Genomic DNA, 14,151 nt, shown 5'->3' with positions numbered 1-14,151 from the left:
ATAAGGACCTGTAACCCTCACAATATAAAATTTAGATGATTTTTATGTATGATTTGTGAATTATACGCAGGAAATTATAGGTTAAAAATTATTATTTTTAATCTTAATATATAAGATGTCAAAAAAACTATGTCCCTAAACTTGCACTGTCATCCCGGTTCACTGAAGATATTAAAGCTTTTTTTTTTTTATTCCTAATATTGATTAGTGTTTTAAAAATGGTATCACTTTCTATGTAACATTCGTTTTCCTAATTTATAAAATATTTTTGATGTGCAATAATACTGCACTGTGGAAATAGCATCTTCCTGTATGACTGTCACCAGCAGTATTTATTAAAGTTTTATTGCTATGGAAATTAATGTTGATGTTAAGTTATTTAAGGTGATTGTCATTTGAATTTCCATTCAGTGGAAGAATCGGAAGATGAAGAACCAGAACAACATCCGGATATAATCAACGAAGATTTTGAAGAAGATATTGAAAGGAGAACGTATGCCAAAAATATTTTCAAAAAAAAGATACGACCGATCGACAAGCTTATGTTTGATGTAAGTAAACGATTGGTTTATTACATTGATGTTGGGTAAAATAAATTGCTTATTGAGAGCCATTCTGATAATCAGGGCAGTTTTAATAGCATTATGGGTCCATGGGCAATTCAATGTCTTACAGGCATGTTTGCCATGCCCCCCCCACACACACACACACATCCTTTTGCAGGGCCCTAGGCTGAGATATTTGCTGGGTTCCTTTTGGTCAGATTTTTCACGGGCCTCCTTTACAGTGAACTTATTGTGAGAAAGAACAAAACAAAAAGATAAGGATTGTCCCAGGCCTCCAGGCTGGAGACTTGTCAGCCCTACCTTTGTGGAGGCCATAAAGTTGGTCATACTTATGTCATAGCTGCCAAGTCTCCCGAATTTTTCGGGAATCTCCCGAATTTTAGCTTCATCGCTCGACCTCCCGAAAAGTTCTTAAATCTCCCGAATTTTTAAGAAAATCACAAAAAATCCCTAATTGTCCCTAAACATTCCCTACTTCATTAAAAAAAAAATCCCCGCTTATGAAAACAATCCCTAAGGAATTTCTTTCGGGGCATGAAGACTCTTTTTTTCCCCTTTGGAAATGACGCCACACGTCGTAAATGGGGAAATTCCCTTTTTAAGGAAGTTTTGCAAAACCCTCTGATGGTAACAAGAAAGTTGTTTGTTTTATCGCGCAGGGAAATGGCTTAGCAGCCAATAGTCTGGATAATAATTGAAGATTATAGTGACGCGCGTATGGTCAAAATTTCTTTTGTTGAAGTTACGTACGTGCGATATAACAAAGCATGAATAATGATAAGCAAAAACATATTTAATCAATTTTAAAGACACTTATTCCGATGAATTTCCTCTCATCAAACGTTCCAGAAGAGGGCCGACTTTTCCTTTTTGTACAAGTTGTGTTACGGACATGATCATCGGTCATGGAAAGACTGTAATCATTACTCGTGAAATGAAAAAAAGAAAGAAAAAATCAAGCAAGTGTCTTAGTCAGTGTTCTTCAAAAATTGACGCTTTTTTCCTTCATCTTCCGATGATTTTGGGGTCATTCGCGCAGAATGTTTGTTCACAGCGTTTCTGATTGAACACAATATTTATTTTTACATCATTGAAGTTTTGGCCTCCAATTTCACTTGTTTTTCGCGTAGGAATTTTATTCCCAAGGGTTTAGCTTCCATGTTTGTAAAATCCCTATTTTAATTTGACTTCAGTTTTTGAGTAGGGATTTTATTCCCTACGCTTTAACTTTTATGTTTGAAAAATCCCTATTTTATTTGGAAAAATCCCTATTGTATTTATTAGGGAGTGGTTTAAACATAAAATACGGGTTTGCGCGAAAATCTCCCGAATTTTCATTTTCAAAAGTTGGCAGCTATGTTATGTCTAAAAAACATTATAGATTTTAATGAGACGCTCTCTTCACTCACTTTCGAGAACTATGTTTTAACAAATAAACAGTAAATCTGTAAGATTTTTTTGGTATTTTTTGTAAATTAATCCAACTAAATGTCAATTTGTAGTCAAGTAATTTTGCTGGCTACATGTTATTAAAAAAAAACAACAACTATATGATAGACTTCATGAGAGCCAGTAAATACACTTGACTATGCCCTGTTGTATAAATCTTCAGCGTTTGAGAAATCACTGGTGCCAGGTCACCATGGCTACTAAAAAAATTAGCATTCGCTCCCCCAATTTATTTTCAAATGATTACTGAATCAAAGTCTAAGGACAGTACAGGGCAGGGACTTGGGGGGGGGGGGAGCAACAAACTGTAGGGGGTGCCAAATTTCTGGGTGGATAAATTCTGTTTTAAAATCATTGAATTCGACTGAAGGGGGAAGGGGCAAACCCCTTTCCGTACCCCCTTACGAAAATTATAGATATGACCCTAAGGCAGTACATAATATCGGAAATTTCTTAGCATGCATAGAAAGGGGTTCCTGAGGCCGGGACAAGTCAAAGAATGCATCACTTTGGATCAATTTTGTCAGTTGGAGCGGGGAGATGCTTGAAATTTTGCTGGTGCCTAAATTTTTTTTTCCCATTTGTCAAGTCTTGTGGGCAGCTATCAATTAATATTCGTTGCAATTCAAGGCTATCATATGGTCTAGGTAATTCTCAGTGTTGCTTATGCCTGAGATCATGGCCATAAGCAGGATTGATGGGTGGGCAAACATGATTTTGCTGCCTCCCACCTCTGCTGTAAAATTTAATTAATTTTATAAAAGTTTTGGTCTCCCCCCTTTCCTTCTAGTTCTGGGCCTACTTAAGATTCTGAACTTTTTCACATTTATGACACCCATGGGAATGAGATTACATTTTTAATGTATTTTGCTGAATATTTTTGCTGCTTTTCTCAAAACCTATTTTATCATAAAAAAAACATTTCTGTAAAATACGATTTATAAAAACAATATCACTTCTATAAGCACTAGTAGTATGCAATTAAACTATATAAATTTTATGAATATTTTTTCCCTCTGCCATCTTATCAGGTGAAATCAGATTTCTTTGGGAACGTTCCCACAAATGAGCGACTTCCGGCAGTTTGCAGAGTTATATTGAGAGGGCAGGATGTTGCTAAAGGACTGGAGAAATTTATTTGCAGTGGGATATCGCACTACCCACTCCCTCGTTATATATCCGATGCACAGAATAAATACTGTGAATATTTCCGCATTAAGATTGGAAGAAGAAGGGACGATGATGATGATACAAGCTCTTGAGAGGTGTTTTTGAACATTTGAAACTACTTATTCATGAACCCTTATGATTGGTATTGTTTCTGATGAGAAATTTTCATCCCTATTTTTTTTTTTTTTGTCATCATTCATGGAAATGACAGTGATAATGTGTACAGCATCAGGAATTGAACAGTAGGTGTATATAACATGTATACATAAATACAGAGCGTTTTAAACTGTTTTTTTCTTTTATTATTTTTAGTTGAGCACCCTTTGCCAGAAATTTTTTCCCCCATATTATTGAACTTAAATATTTAATTTTAATATTTCATATGGATGTTTTAGCGTGAAAATGTGTTGTTTGTTCATTTTCGATGACAAAGAGGCAAAGTCCATCAACTTATATGGGTATATTGTTTGTTTGCGTTTTGTGGACAATTAAACGATTATTTTAAGCCTAAATTCAGGAGTTTGTGTTGTCCTGACCTTTAATTTTTGTAGGTGTCCTCGAATGTTCATTTCTTAAATTAATTTTCTTATGGCGTTGTGTTGATTTCAAATTGTAAACATGAATTTTACTACATATAAAATAATGTGATTGATGGTGTTCTCTTTCCCTCATGAGTTCTGAATCTCGTTAAGATATGGTTTAACGATCTGCTTTTCACAATTTTAATGTAACGTAATTCATGGGCTACTTTGCGCCACACACACACACACACACACACACACACACACACACACTGCTGAAAATGAGGTTCAATGTTACGTAGCTCCAAACAGTTGGGCAGAATCCAAAGTTGAGTGTTTGAGTTAGTGGTGCATCTGGCATTTTTGCTATCGTTCGCTAAACATATTTGTGCTGCTCAATAATTTCAGCTGGAACTTTTATCAAGAAATAGGTAAAATTTTTAGCCACAAAGTGCTGAATGCATCAATAACTCAAATGCACGAGTTGACCAATGATCTCTCCTGTCGGGCAGAATTAAAACTGTTTGGAAATATTCAACAATGAATTCTTTTTTCAGGATTAGTGCAAAGTTTTACCCAGATTACGGTAATAATTATGTTGGTTTCTATTAGTATTCCAAATACAAAAGTTACTCTGTATACTCATGTATAAGCCAAGTCTTTTCTCAATGAAAAAATTTGTTCCTACATTGAAGGATGGGTCGCTTATATTGGAGAATAGGCTTTCAGTTTTTGAGGATAAAAAATGTAATCCATATTTACCCCCCCCCCCCTCATAGCAGGGGTGTAATATTTCTGGCCTGCGAAGTAGAATCCACCCGGCCCACAAAAACAGACATCCTTGTAACATTATAGTGTACTTGGGCCGAGCAATACACAGAGACCATGCTTAAGGGGAGAGAGAGTTGGATAAAACTGAACTGTGCAAAGCCATCTGAGGCTCCAAGAGGATTGTGGCCAGTTGCCCAGGTGAGCCCATGCATTAAGAATGCCCTGCATAAAAAGTGTTTATACAAGAAAAAGTATAATTCCATACAATACGATAAGTTTATTAGTTTATGGTCCATGAACTGTAGACGTCTCGTATATGTTGCCAGCAGATTGAAATATTGTGCACCCCCATGCACAGTAGCTATTGATACAACAGGGAAAACAAATTATTGCTGTGCCCCATTGTTCGTCTGGGGGGGGGGGGGAGTTTTGGATGTTTTGATTAGGTGACCATGATGGACCAGGTCGATATAAGATACTTGCCTACAGTGCCAAAGGCTATTCAGAGGTGTCGCAAGTTTAATATTTCATTCATCCTTGTCAGAAACCTTCCTGACGTGGAGGTACAACAGGAATGACAACAAAGTGCAGAATACATTGCTTCTGCAGAGAGAGGTCAACACAGCAATCCCTCGGCGAGATGTATGAAAAATGATATCAAACGCTGCCTCGTGGATTTGGCAATAAATTGTAGGTCCCTGTCTAATTAGCTCTTGTGTGTGGAAAATGCCCATTTTGCAAAAAAAAATTATCAAATAATCCTTTAAAGATGTATATTAATTTTTTTTGGGGGGGGGGGGAGAGGTTGACTTATGTATAAACGAGCTTATACACGAGTAAACACTGTAATTTCGAATTATGTCTAGTGTCATTCTTACAGATTCTTTGCAAAGTTGTTAGCCTAAAATTTTCAGTATGTTCAAAATACTGTACGTTCAAAAATTGAACGTACAGTAAAACCTTGATGTAACAGTAAAACGTACAGTAAAACCTTACAATGACACTCAATATTTTGTTTTCCTTATTATAGACATTGACATAGCTTTTTTTCACGGGGAGGAGATACTCCACGCAATAAAATAGTCAGTAAATTTTTAATTTATGAGAAAATTCTGATTAATATAATTTTTTTTAAATCAGTTTGATGTACAGGGTGGGCAAAAAGTCTGTAGAAAAATTTTAAAAATTCATAAAAACCGGAAAAATAACTGAAATAAAAAATGATTTGCAGGGTTAGCATTGCTAGGTCACAGGAATTTTTTTAAGACAAAAAAAAACTAACAAAAACAGCTGATAGGTGGCGAGGATGTACTCAAGTAAAAAAAAAAGATACGCAACTAACAAATAGAATGCCTCCAAATCGTTTACTACAGCAGCATGTGTTCCACATGAACACCACCACAGGGGATAACACATTGCAGGCGAGTCACAAATTCAGCAACGACAGAGTGCAGCAGGTTGGATGGCAATTGGAAGACCATTGCCATAATACCTCATGATGTCGCATCTTTCAGTTCTGACATTGGATGGGCTGGATTGATACACCCAAACCAACTCTACAGCTTGTACCAGTGTTACCTATCGGCTGTTTTTTCCCGTCTTAAAAATTTCCTGTGACCTAGTGATGCTAACCCTGCAAACCTTTTTTATTTCGATTATTTTTCCTGGTTTTTATGAATTTTTAAAGTTTCTACAGCCCACCTTGTACTTAGATTTACACAGATATTCAGCCGAACTAAATATTCGGCAAAAAAGGCAAAATACAGAATAGCAGCTGAATATTCGTCCCAACTGTAGAACTTTGCTGCTTTATATCATTTATATTTTTAAAAATAAATTCACACAAAATCTTTATTGATATAGGAGAGAGAGAAAGAGTATATTATTTGGTGAATTGCATTTAATCCAGAAGTCTTGTTCTACAGTCGACACTTGTTATAACGACCCCATCGCTTTATAGAAAACGGACGCTATGTCGGGTGGTATTCATATCGACAGGAAAACATATATGAGAGTAGTTATATGAAAGAATTTGAGACTTGTCCTATCAGTCATTGTAATGGAATGGTCACTATAATCCGAGGTCATTATAACAAGTGTCGACTGTATTTGGAAGTGTGTTTTTTTTTTGTGGAATTTCTGATCATGTATCATTTGTATAATTCTGTCTCAAAATTTGTATGTTACACGTTAATAATTCTATTATAAATAAAACATTTTTTACAGCTTCAATAGAATTCATCTTATTGAAGTCTCAGTCAGTAGTGTTCGTAATCTCGCATGTTTAGGCAGTTCGATATCTCTGGGTTATTGCTGCACGAATCGCTTCATGTAGAAAAAGCATGTCCCCCCCCCCCTTCCCTTCAAAGTTTAGTTTCTCTTGCTTCAGTATATGTCCGAAATCTAAAATTATTTTTGATGCCAAGCGCATGTTTATATACAGGGTGCATAGCAAACGGGGGGGGGGGGGGTGCATGACATTTTACTGGCGAACCATTGACCCTAGAGGTACTTCAATTAGAAAAAGGTTTTCGAATAACATGTAGTACTCATATATGTCATTCATGTTTCCAGGGGTTGTATAGTTATTAAAATAAAAAAGGAACATTATTAACATTATTAAAAGGAACAATGGTTCGCCAGTAAAATGTCATACCCCTGTATATATTTTTAAAAATGATCTGCGAAATAACATTTATATTTTTCTTAGATTTTGTGACCTTTTCCGTGTTTGGTAGGCATGTGTGCCTTATTTTCCTTCCTTGATTCATTACCGCCAAACTAGACTTGATTTTTTATTTCGCCATTAATAGTATTGTAGTTATTTTTGAGTAGATCTAGATGTCTGGGGAGGAGATATGCTTTACTAATTCCATAGATCAGGGCCGACATAATGGTCAATTGCAGCATCGCTGGCCGCACCAGTAAAAGGACAGAAAACTCAAGATTTGTGTCCGCCCTGAGTAATGTGGATGAAAACGGGCAATTTAGTGATTTAAATTTTACCCTGGGCTGCACTCCATGAACTAATACATGTTCTCAGCTAGTAGATTGTAATGCATAAAAATTGCTGTTTCTTTTACAAATTAGTCCTTTGCATTTTATAGACCTTTTTTTTGTAATTATTTTGATTTCTTGATTTGGCAACCAGTGGGGCTAGGGTTGAATACAGGCTCAAGGAATTGATTCACGCACCAGTGAACTTCGAGAGGAGTTTTATTATTGGGATGCAAAGCGTGCCAAAAACCACTCGTAGTGGATAGTATTAAGTAACATGGGCGAACGCGCGATGGAACCAAGATAAAATAAGACTACCTGTAGATGTGCACCATTACCCGTATTTCTGTATGTCCATGAAATTACACCAAACCAGATTTACTATACATATTTTCATTACTTGAGTTACCTACTAGTCTAGCTTCAACATGGAATGCCACCAACATGCCATGTCTGAGATAACGTGAGCGTTGAAAAATGTTAAATACCGACATTATTCAAATAACACTTGATCAAGAGGGAAATTTTTTATTTTCTTATTGCACAGTACATTTATGATATATAGCATAAAGATGGCATTATTGTAATACAACGGGTTTTGTTTCATGTTGGAAAAACAAGTTTTTTTTCAATCTGAAACGAGCGATTAATTGGAAGAAGATTTGCATTAACTAATCTTAAATTTGAGCATGATGACTTGCTGTCACGGAATCCAAACCTGTTTCAATTTTCCATCTTTTACATTAATTTTTTTAAAATTTAGCAGGAACCTGTAAAACAGTGGTTCTCAAACTTTGATCATCAAATTCCTGCAGTTGTAGAGCATCAATCAACCGAAACATTGGTTAACCTAAAGCATTCTTGGCTGTGAAGTGCTTAGAAGAAGAATGTGATGCCGTCTTTAAAACGTTTGCTAAATTTAGCAAAAAAAAAAAAAAAAGAGTCTAGAAAAAGTCGTCCAAAATTTTCTTTTGCTTCAAACTGTAGAACTACTTTAATAGCTATTTTTAACTTGTCTTGTCAGTTCTATGTGCATGGTCCCCTCAAGGGTGGGGCTGATGGTCCCGGACAATTACTATAATTTTGTTTTTTCATGTTATAAATCCACTATATAAGGGCCCTGCTCAAGATGTGTGATACAAAATGTAAAGTTTTAATATTGTTTTTATGACACTGGGTAAATTTTTTTTTTCCATGAATGATCGTTTACCCCAATCGTTTCGGATAATCAATGGTCTACTGCAGCGGTTCTTAACCTTTTTTGACTCGCAGAGCCCTTTTTGGTATACAATTTCTATGGCGGAGTTCTGTAGACATTTATTTATTCATCAAAGTTATTGGTTTATCTTTATTTAAAAATATTATTTTAAATTTACTGGTTTTTCATATGTTAATCGAACGGTCGCAGAGCCCTTGGGGCTCCAACCCTAGAATTATACGGTAAGTCTGAAACCAATTCAAGATAAAAAGTTTAAAAACTGCCTAGAAAATAATTTAAACTACTGAGCATCAGGGTTGCCCAGATTTCGCCCAACTCAAAAAACCCCACTAAAAATTACACCTTAAAACTGCACTTACTTGCAAACAATATGCTTTCTAATAGCGTTGCCACACACTATCTGGTAAGAAATACACTAATGAATCTGTATTCAATGCTTTTTAGATTATAGGAGTTAAGAGGGAAAACCCATGGTATATACCCAATTAGCATAATAAGATGCAAAACAATTTTGCCCCCACTCCAAGAATTCTCTGTAATGAGCCGCCACTGATATTATATAAATAACTGTCATACATTACTAAGTCTACTATATTTACGTAGGCTAATGCATATATAACTTGCTTTGCTCGTCCTTCAGTATCATAAACCAGAAAAAAACAGTGTGGGTTGGGATTTTTTCCTGAAAAAACCTGGGTTTTTGCCCACCCTGGTATGCATGGATATTGCCATCTCCACAAGCAGTGATGACACAAACTTTGAGAACCACCGCTGTAGCATGAGATAAGACAGCCAAACAACGTACACAAAGTTAGGTAACTTAACTATAAAAAAAAATACATGTAAAATATGATATCGGCACCTTTCAAGATTCTAGGCACCCCTCTCAATAATTTTATTATAACTATGCAACAGAAAATGTTTTCGTACGTTATTTAATTCCAATTGTAAAAATTACTATGAATTATCACATTTTTTTTTTCATTGTAATGAAACTCGTGTCAATTTTCGAACCTCTAGAGTGATATATTGAATTGTACGACAGAATTTTCCACAAATTCTACACAATTCATATGCTATAGATGATTTCGAAACACAGTGCATTCACATAAAATTTAATGTAGTTACCATCAGGACTTGACAAATTGAAAAGTTAGGTATCGTGCCAAAGATGTTCTTCAAGAGTTCTCTCTCTCCCAGGGCAAAGAACCGAAATAATTATTTTGGCCTTCTCTAGGCCTTGGTAATCTTTTCCCATGTTGGCAAACATTCACACGAATTCCAAAAATTTCACGTTGTCCTAAGATTCCAATTTACTCATCATACATATAAAATTTTAAGTGCCAACAGCGGTTTTTTAATTGCTTTGGCAACCGAGCATCTAGGATTTGTCAAGCCCTGGTTACCATATGCTTGTTTGAATGTAAAAATCATAGATATAAAGTTCGTTCTTGTAAATTACTGTAGAAAAAATTCATTCGGTAGCCAGCACCTTTTCGGCTGAACACATTTTTTTACATAAACATGATGTACACAATAAATAGACGAGATTCTTTCAACCCACACCGAACATAAACACTCAGAAACTCACACTTCATTTCGATAAACATTCACGATAACACACACACACATATATATAGTATATACACCCACAAGCAAGTTTTTACATCATTTACACATTTTTTTACTCTATTGACAAGATTTTCGGCACAAAACATATCGTCAATGAGAAAGTTATATTACAATTCATTTTGCACTCGCCATAACATATTGATTCGCCCAGAACTTCAGAATACTAGAAGTATAACTTTGATTCACAATAAAATTGCTCGTTCATTAAAGATAATTTTAGACAGATTTTCATATAAATGTCACAAATGATTCTTCAACAACATTATATTAAGTGATAAACTTTGTGCCATTGTATTCATCGAACTCGTTCAACAACCAAAATCAATCTGGTAGCAATGATGTATGCTTTTCTTATGACTATTTTAAATTTAATGATCTCTGTTTAATTTTTCCCCAGGTATGAACATTTAGGTAAAGGCAATCATACCACTACGTATAATAAGTATCAGAACTATTCAAATATTTTTCAAATGTAAATTAATTGTTATTTTCTGGTGAAGAAGCAGAGTATCATTCGACCAACCGACTAGTCAGAATCGGTTTCATCCAGTTCAAATATATCAAGCATGTGCTAACATCATAATTACAGGCATTTGAAACTTACTGTCGCGGGGAAAAAACGTTGAATTTCGAACAGCATTTGAGTGTCAAATTTTGTGTTGCTGGGAGAATCTTTTGCAGAGAATTTTTAAATGATTAAGTCATTAAATGTGTGCGGTGAGACAACCATGAGTCATACTAGACTAGGAGTGTCATCAACAGTTCAAAAAGGGCTGACAGTATCGAGGATGATGAGAGGTCAAGGCAACCATTGTATCCACAATGGATACCACAAATCATCATTGTCAAAGAAATTATGAGAAATGACAGTCGAAAAATTGTTGCAGAGATTACAGAACTTGCCATACTATTTTAACAGACAAACTGGGCATGCATCACTGCATGTACGAACGTTTTCCTGGGATGAAGAATTTGCTTAACCCTTACAGTAGCAGCAATCCCGAGATATATCTCATCTTTTTAAAACCCTCTAATTTTGACCATCTTAAGCCCAACTAGTAGCTCTGTTCAGAGGGGGGGGGGGGGGTCAGCTTTTGTTCAAAGTTAGATAACAGGAGAGACTCATCTTTTTCGGAATTGTATAGAAATGTGCCTATGGAATAAATGATAGAAAAAAAGAGATGTAGAATATTTATCTTACTTATTATTTTCGGATGGGGGAAAGGAAGCATTTATCACTCCACCAGATCAGATAAAAATACTCTTGTGAAACAGGTGGCAATATCCAGAAGATTTAATGATTTCAAATGTAGCAGTTATAGTGTGGATTAGAGAAATTTTAAAAAACCGCTTAAAGGATTAAGAGACGATGATTCTCGGGTTCCAAAGAAGTGGAGACAAAGGTAATGGAGGGGAACTGGCAAAGTAGACTTGCAATCTGCACTTACCACAGGGTAATTACTTCGAAGGAAACACCAAATAAACAGGTTCCAGAAATTTTCAAATGTAGTGGTAAGTCAAGAAACCTAAATGATTATTTTCAGATTTGTTGCAGCTGTTCCAAAAGTGAAAAACTTCTTAATGAATTAACTCAAATGTAGAGTTTATCGTTACACCCAATCAGACATGAAACGGGTTAAAATAATAATTATTTGTCAGCAAGAAAAAATGTCATTCCGATTAATATTATAATTAGATTAGACCAAACACTACACCTAACTACTACTGTTTGTCCAAATGAAGTTAGTACAAGCTACATTGTATTGTGTCTAGATTTTGTCTAAAATTGCTAATATATAAATACACACTACTTTTACACTTCAAAGTTTGAACATTTACATCAATTTCATGCAATAAAAGCTGTTTTGAAAAGGTACATAAACGTTCATGTAGGTATAGTTCTCCAAGTTTGAGATGAGACTTGGCTAAATTATATGCCAATTCGGATGATTCTATTCTCTTCTAGGAGAAGCCAAACATGAAGGCTTAGTTGCTGATGAGAGAAATTACTTTTATGTAATACCAAGAATAATACGCAATTACAGAGAATAGAATCATCTAACTTGACGTAGCCAAATTTCTTCTTGTGCTCTGAGAACTATAGTTCCCTCATTTGCCATGTTTGAGAGAAGGGAACATCCTTCTGCAAAATTAATGGAAACAAGGAAATTGCACAAAATCTAAATTTTACCGAGAAAATTGCTTCTGCTGTGAGTGATTCAAGTCATGAAAGAAAAATCACTAACATGAAAACAAATATTCAACTAACGAATGCAGGAAAATAAAAAGAGAAGTTTTAATGAACACATCCATTGTTCAGGAACAAATTGAAGCCGACACGAATGCCAGCCTTTACGGTGTTATGGGGCTTCTAACTGTACGGATGGTGCTTCTAACTGTACGGATACTGCACGAAACTTACAATCACTTATCGGCACGTTTTTTGTTCTTTTGTTTTCATTTCCTCTTCTGTTGTCAATCAGATCCACCACGTTCACCAATCTACAGCTGCTGAACAATGCAAATTCAATGCCTGTATGGTTCAGAAACAGTATTAGCAATTAGCAGCAGTCTTTTAATATTCTGATGCCCTCCCGTAGCTTTGTCTTCATTGGGGGGGGGGGGGGGGTTAGCAAGACGATCGAAAGATATTGAAAAAAAACTGTTTTATATATAATAAATTTCTGTGAACTTAAAATGTTTTTTCAAGATTAAAATACGTCTGTGCTCTCCTCCGAAAAATAGGTCTTGCGTATGCCCATTTCTTTTCCGTCACACCTTGCATAGTTCTTATTGTTCAAAAATAGAACTCCTATCCACGAACAGAAAGCCCAAAAACTTATTAACTTGGTGGCGGTTTTAAATCTTTTGGATATTGCGGGCTAAAAAAATTTCCATGAAGCGCAACAAGTCAATCCGGCGGGAGGCCAGGATCGGGTTTGGTGTTCTGGTTTGGCCAGCAAATCATACTGAATCTTGATTCACACAGTGGTGCCTTAACAGGCAAAACCCAATGGCGCCTGAAACTTTGGGCCAAACACAAAGTGCTATATAATTGAAGAATTTTAATTGTATTATAATTTTTTCATTGAATACAAATTTTCATGAATCCAACAATGTCTATCAAAAATAAAATTGCCACCAGCATCACTGTGGTCCCTACATTAATGTAGTTTAACCAGAAACAGCAGCCGTCAGATTTGTAATGATTTGGGCAATTTTCTTTTATTAGATCCCTGAAATAGTGATTGATAAATACTGTTACGAGGGGCATTTCCAACATCTGTGAGTAACAATGTGATGCCTAATTCACCTCCATGTCGGGTCGTTACTGCAGGTGTTACCAAAAAACTACACAAACACGCAAGAAGTACGCAGAAGAATGAAACCAACAGAGTTAAATGACAAACAAACTCACAAAAGTAGCCGTTATCTACTCTTTCCCCCTCCCATCTTAAAGCACTTGCAGACCAATACACATGCTTCAGAGAGAGAGAGAATCATAACACAGAATTTCAATATCACAAATCCCTCCGCACTGCATCCATGTGTTAAGACAGCGCTGGCAGGAACCTTATAAATAACTGAGTAGCTTTTTGGAACTTATGGTGACCATTGACTAGTTGTGTATTCTACAACAGTTGATTGGTGAACGGGTCTGATCAGGATGACATACTAACACCTTAGAACTAACAGTGAAGTGTATTGAGCAAACTATAATCGATATAATTGCTGTAAAATTTTCTAAACATTATACAGAGTGAATGGCATTGCATACACCTTAATTTAATTCAGCATCAAGTATGACTATAAGCAAGTCTAATGT

General features: G+C 35.6%; 1 protein-coding gene across 2 annotated transcripts in view; it reads left to right on the top strand.

Moving 5' to 3' along the window:
* The window catches only part of LOC149070510 (uncharacterized), a 41,273-nt gene extending 37,579 nt beyond the window's left edge, over positions 1 to 3,694 (top strand). The window contains exons 11-12 of one of the 2 annotated variants that reach the window (XM_089248999.1): positions 412 to 551; positions 3,047 to 3,694. In XM_089248999.1, coding sequence (XP_089105125.1) covers positions 412 to 551; positions 3,047 to 3,277 — 371 coding nt within the window. In that variant the 3' untranslated portion in view covers positions 3,278 to 3,694. The remainder of the gene's footprint in view (positions 1 to 411; positions 552 to 3,046) is intronic. The other variant, XM_089249000.1, reaches the window with a different exon arrangement.
* Positions 3,695 to 14,151: the final 10,457 nt, after the last annotated feature.

Source organism: Pholcus phalangioides, unplaced genomic scaffold (genome assembly GCF_987345545.1).
Source record: "Pholcus phalangioides strain wild (caught in Gottingen) unplaced genomic scaffold, Ppha-v1.0 ptg000021l_1, whole genome shotgun sequence".
NCBI classification, from domain to species: Eukaryota; Metazoa; Arthropoda; class Arachnida; order Araneae; family Pholcidae; genus Pholcus; species Pholcus phalangioides.
This window is presented reverse-complemented; position numbering and strand designations above follow the sequence as displayed.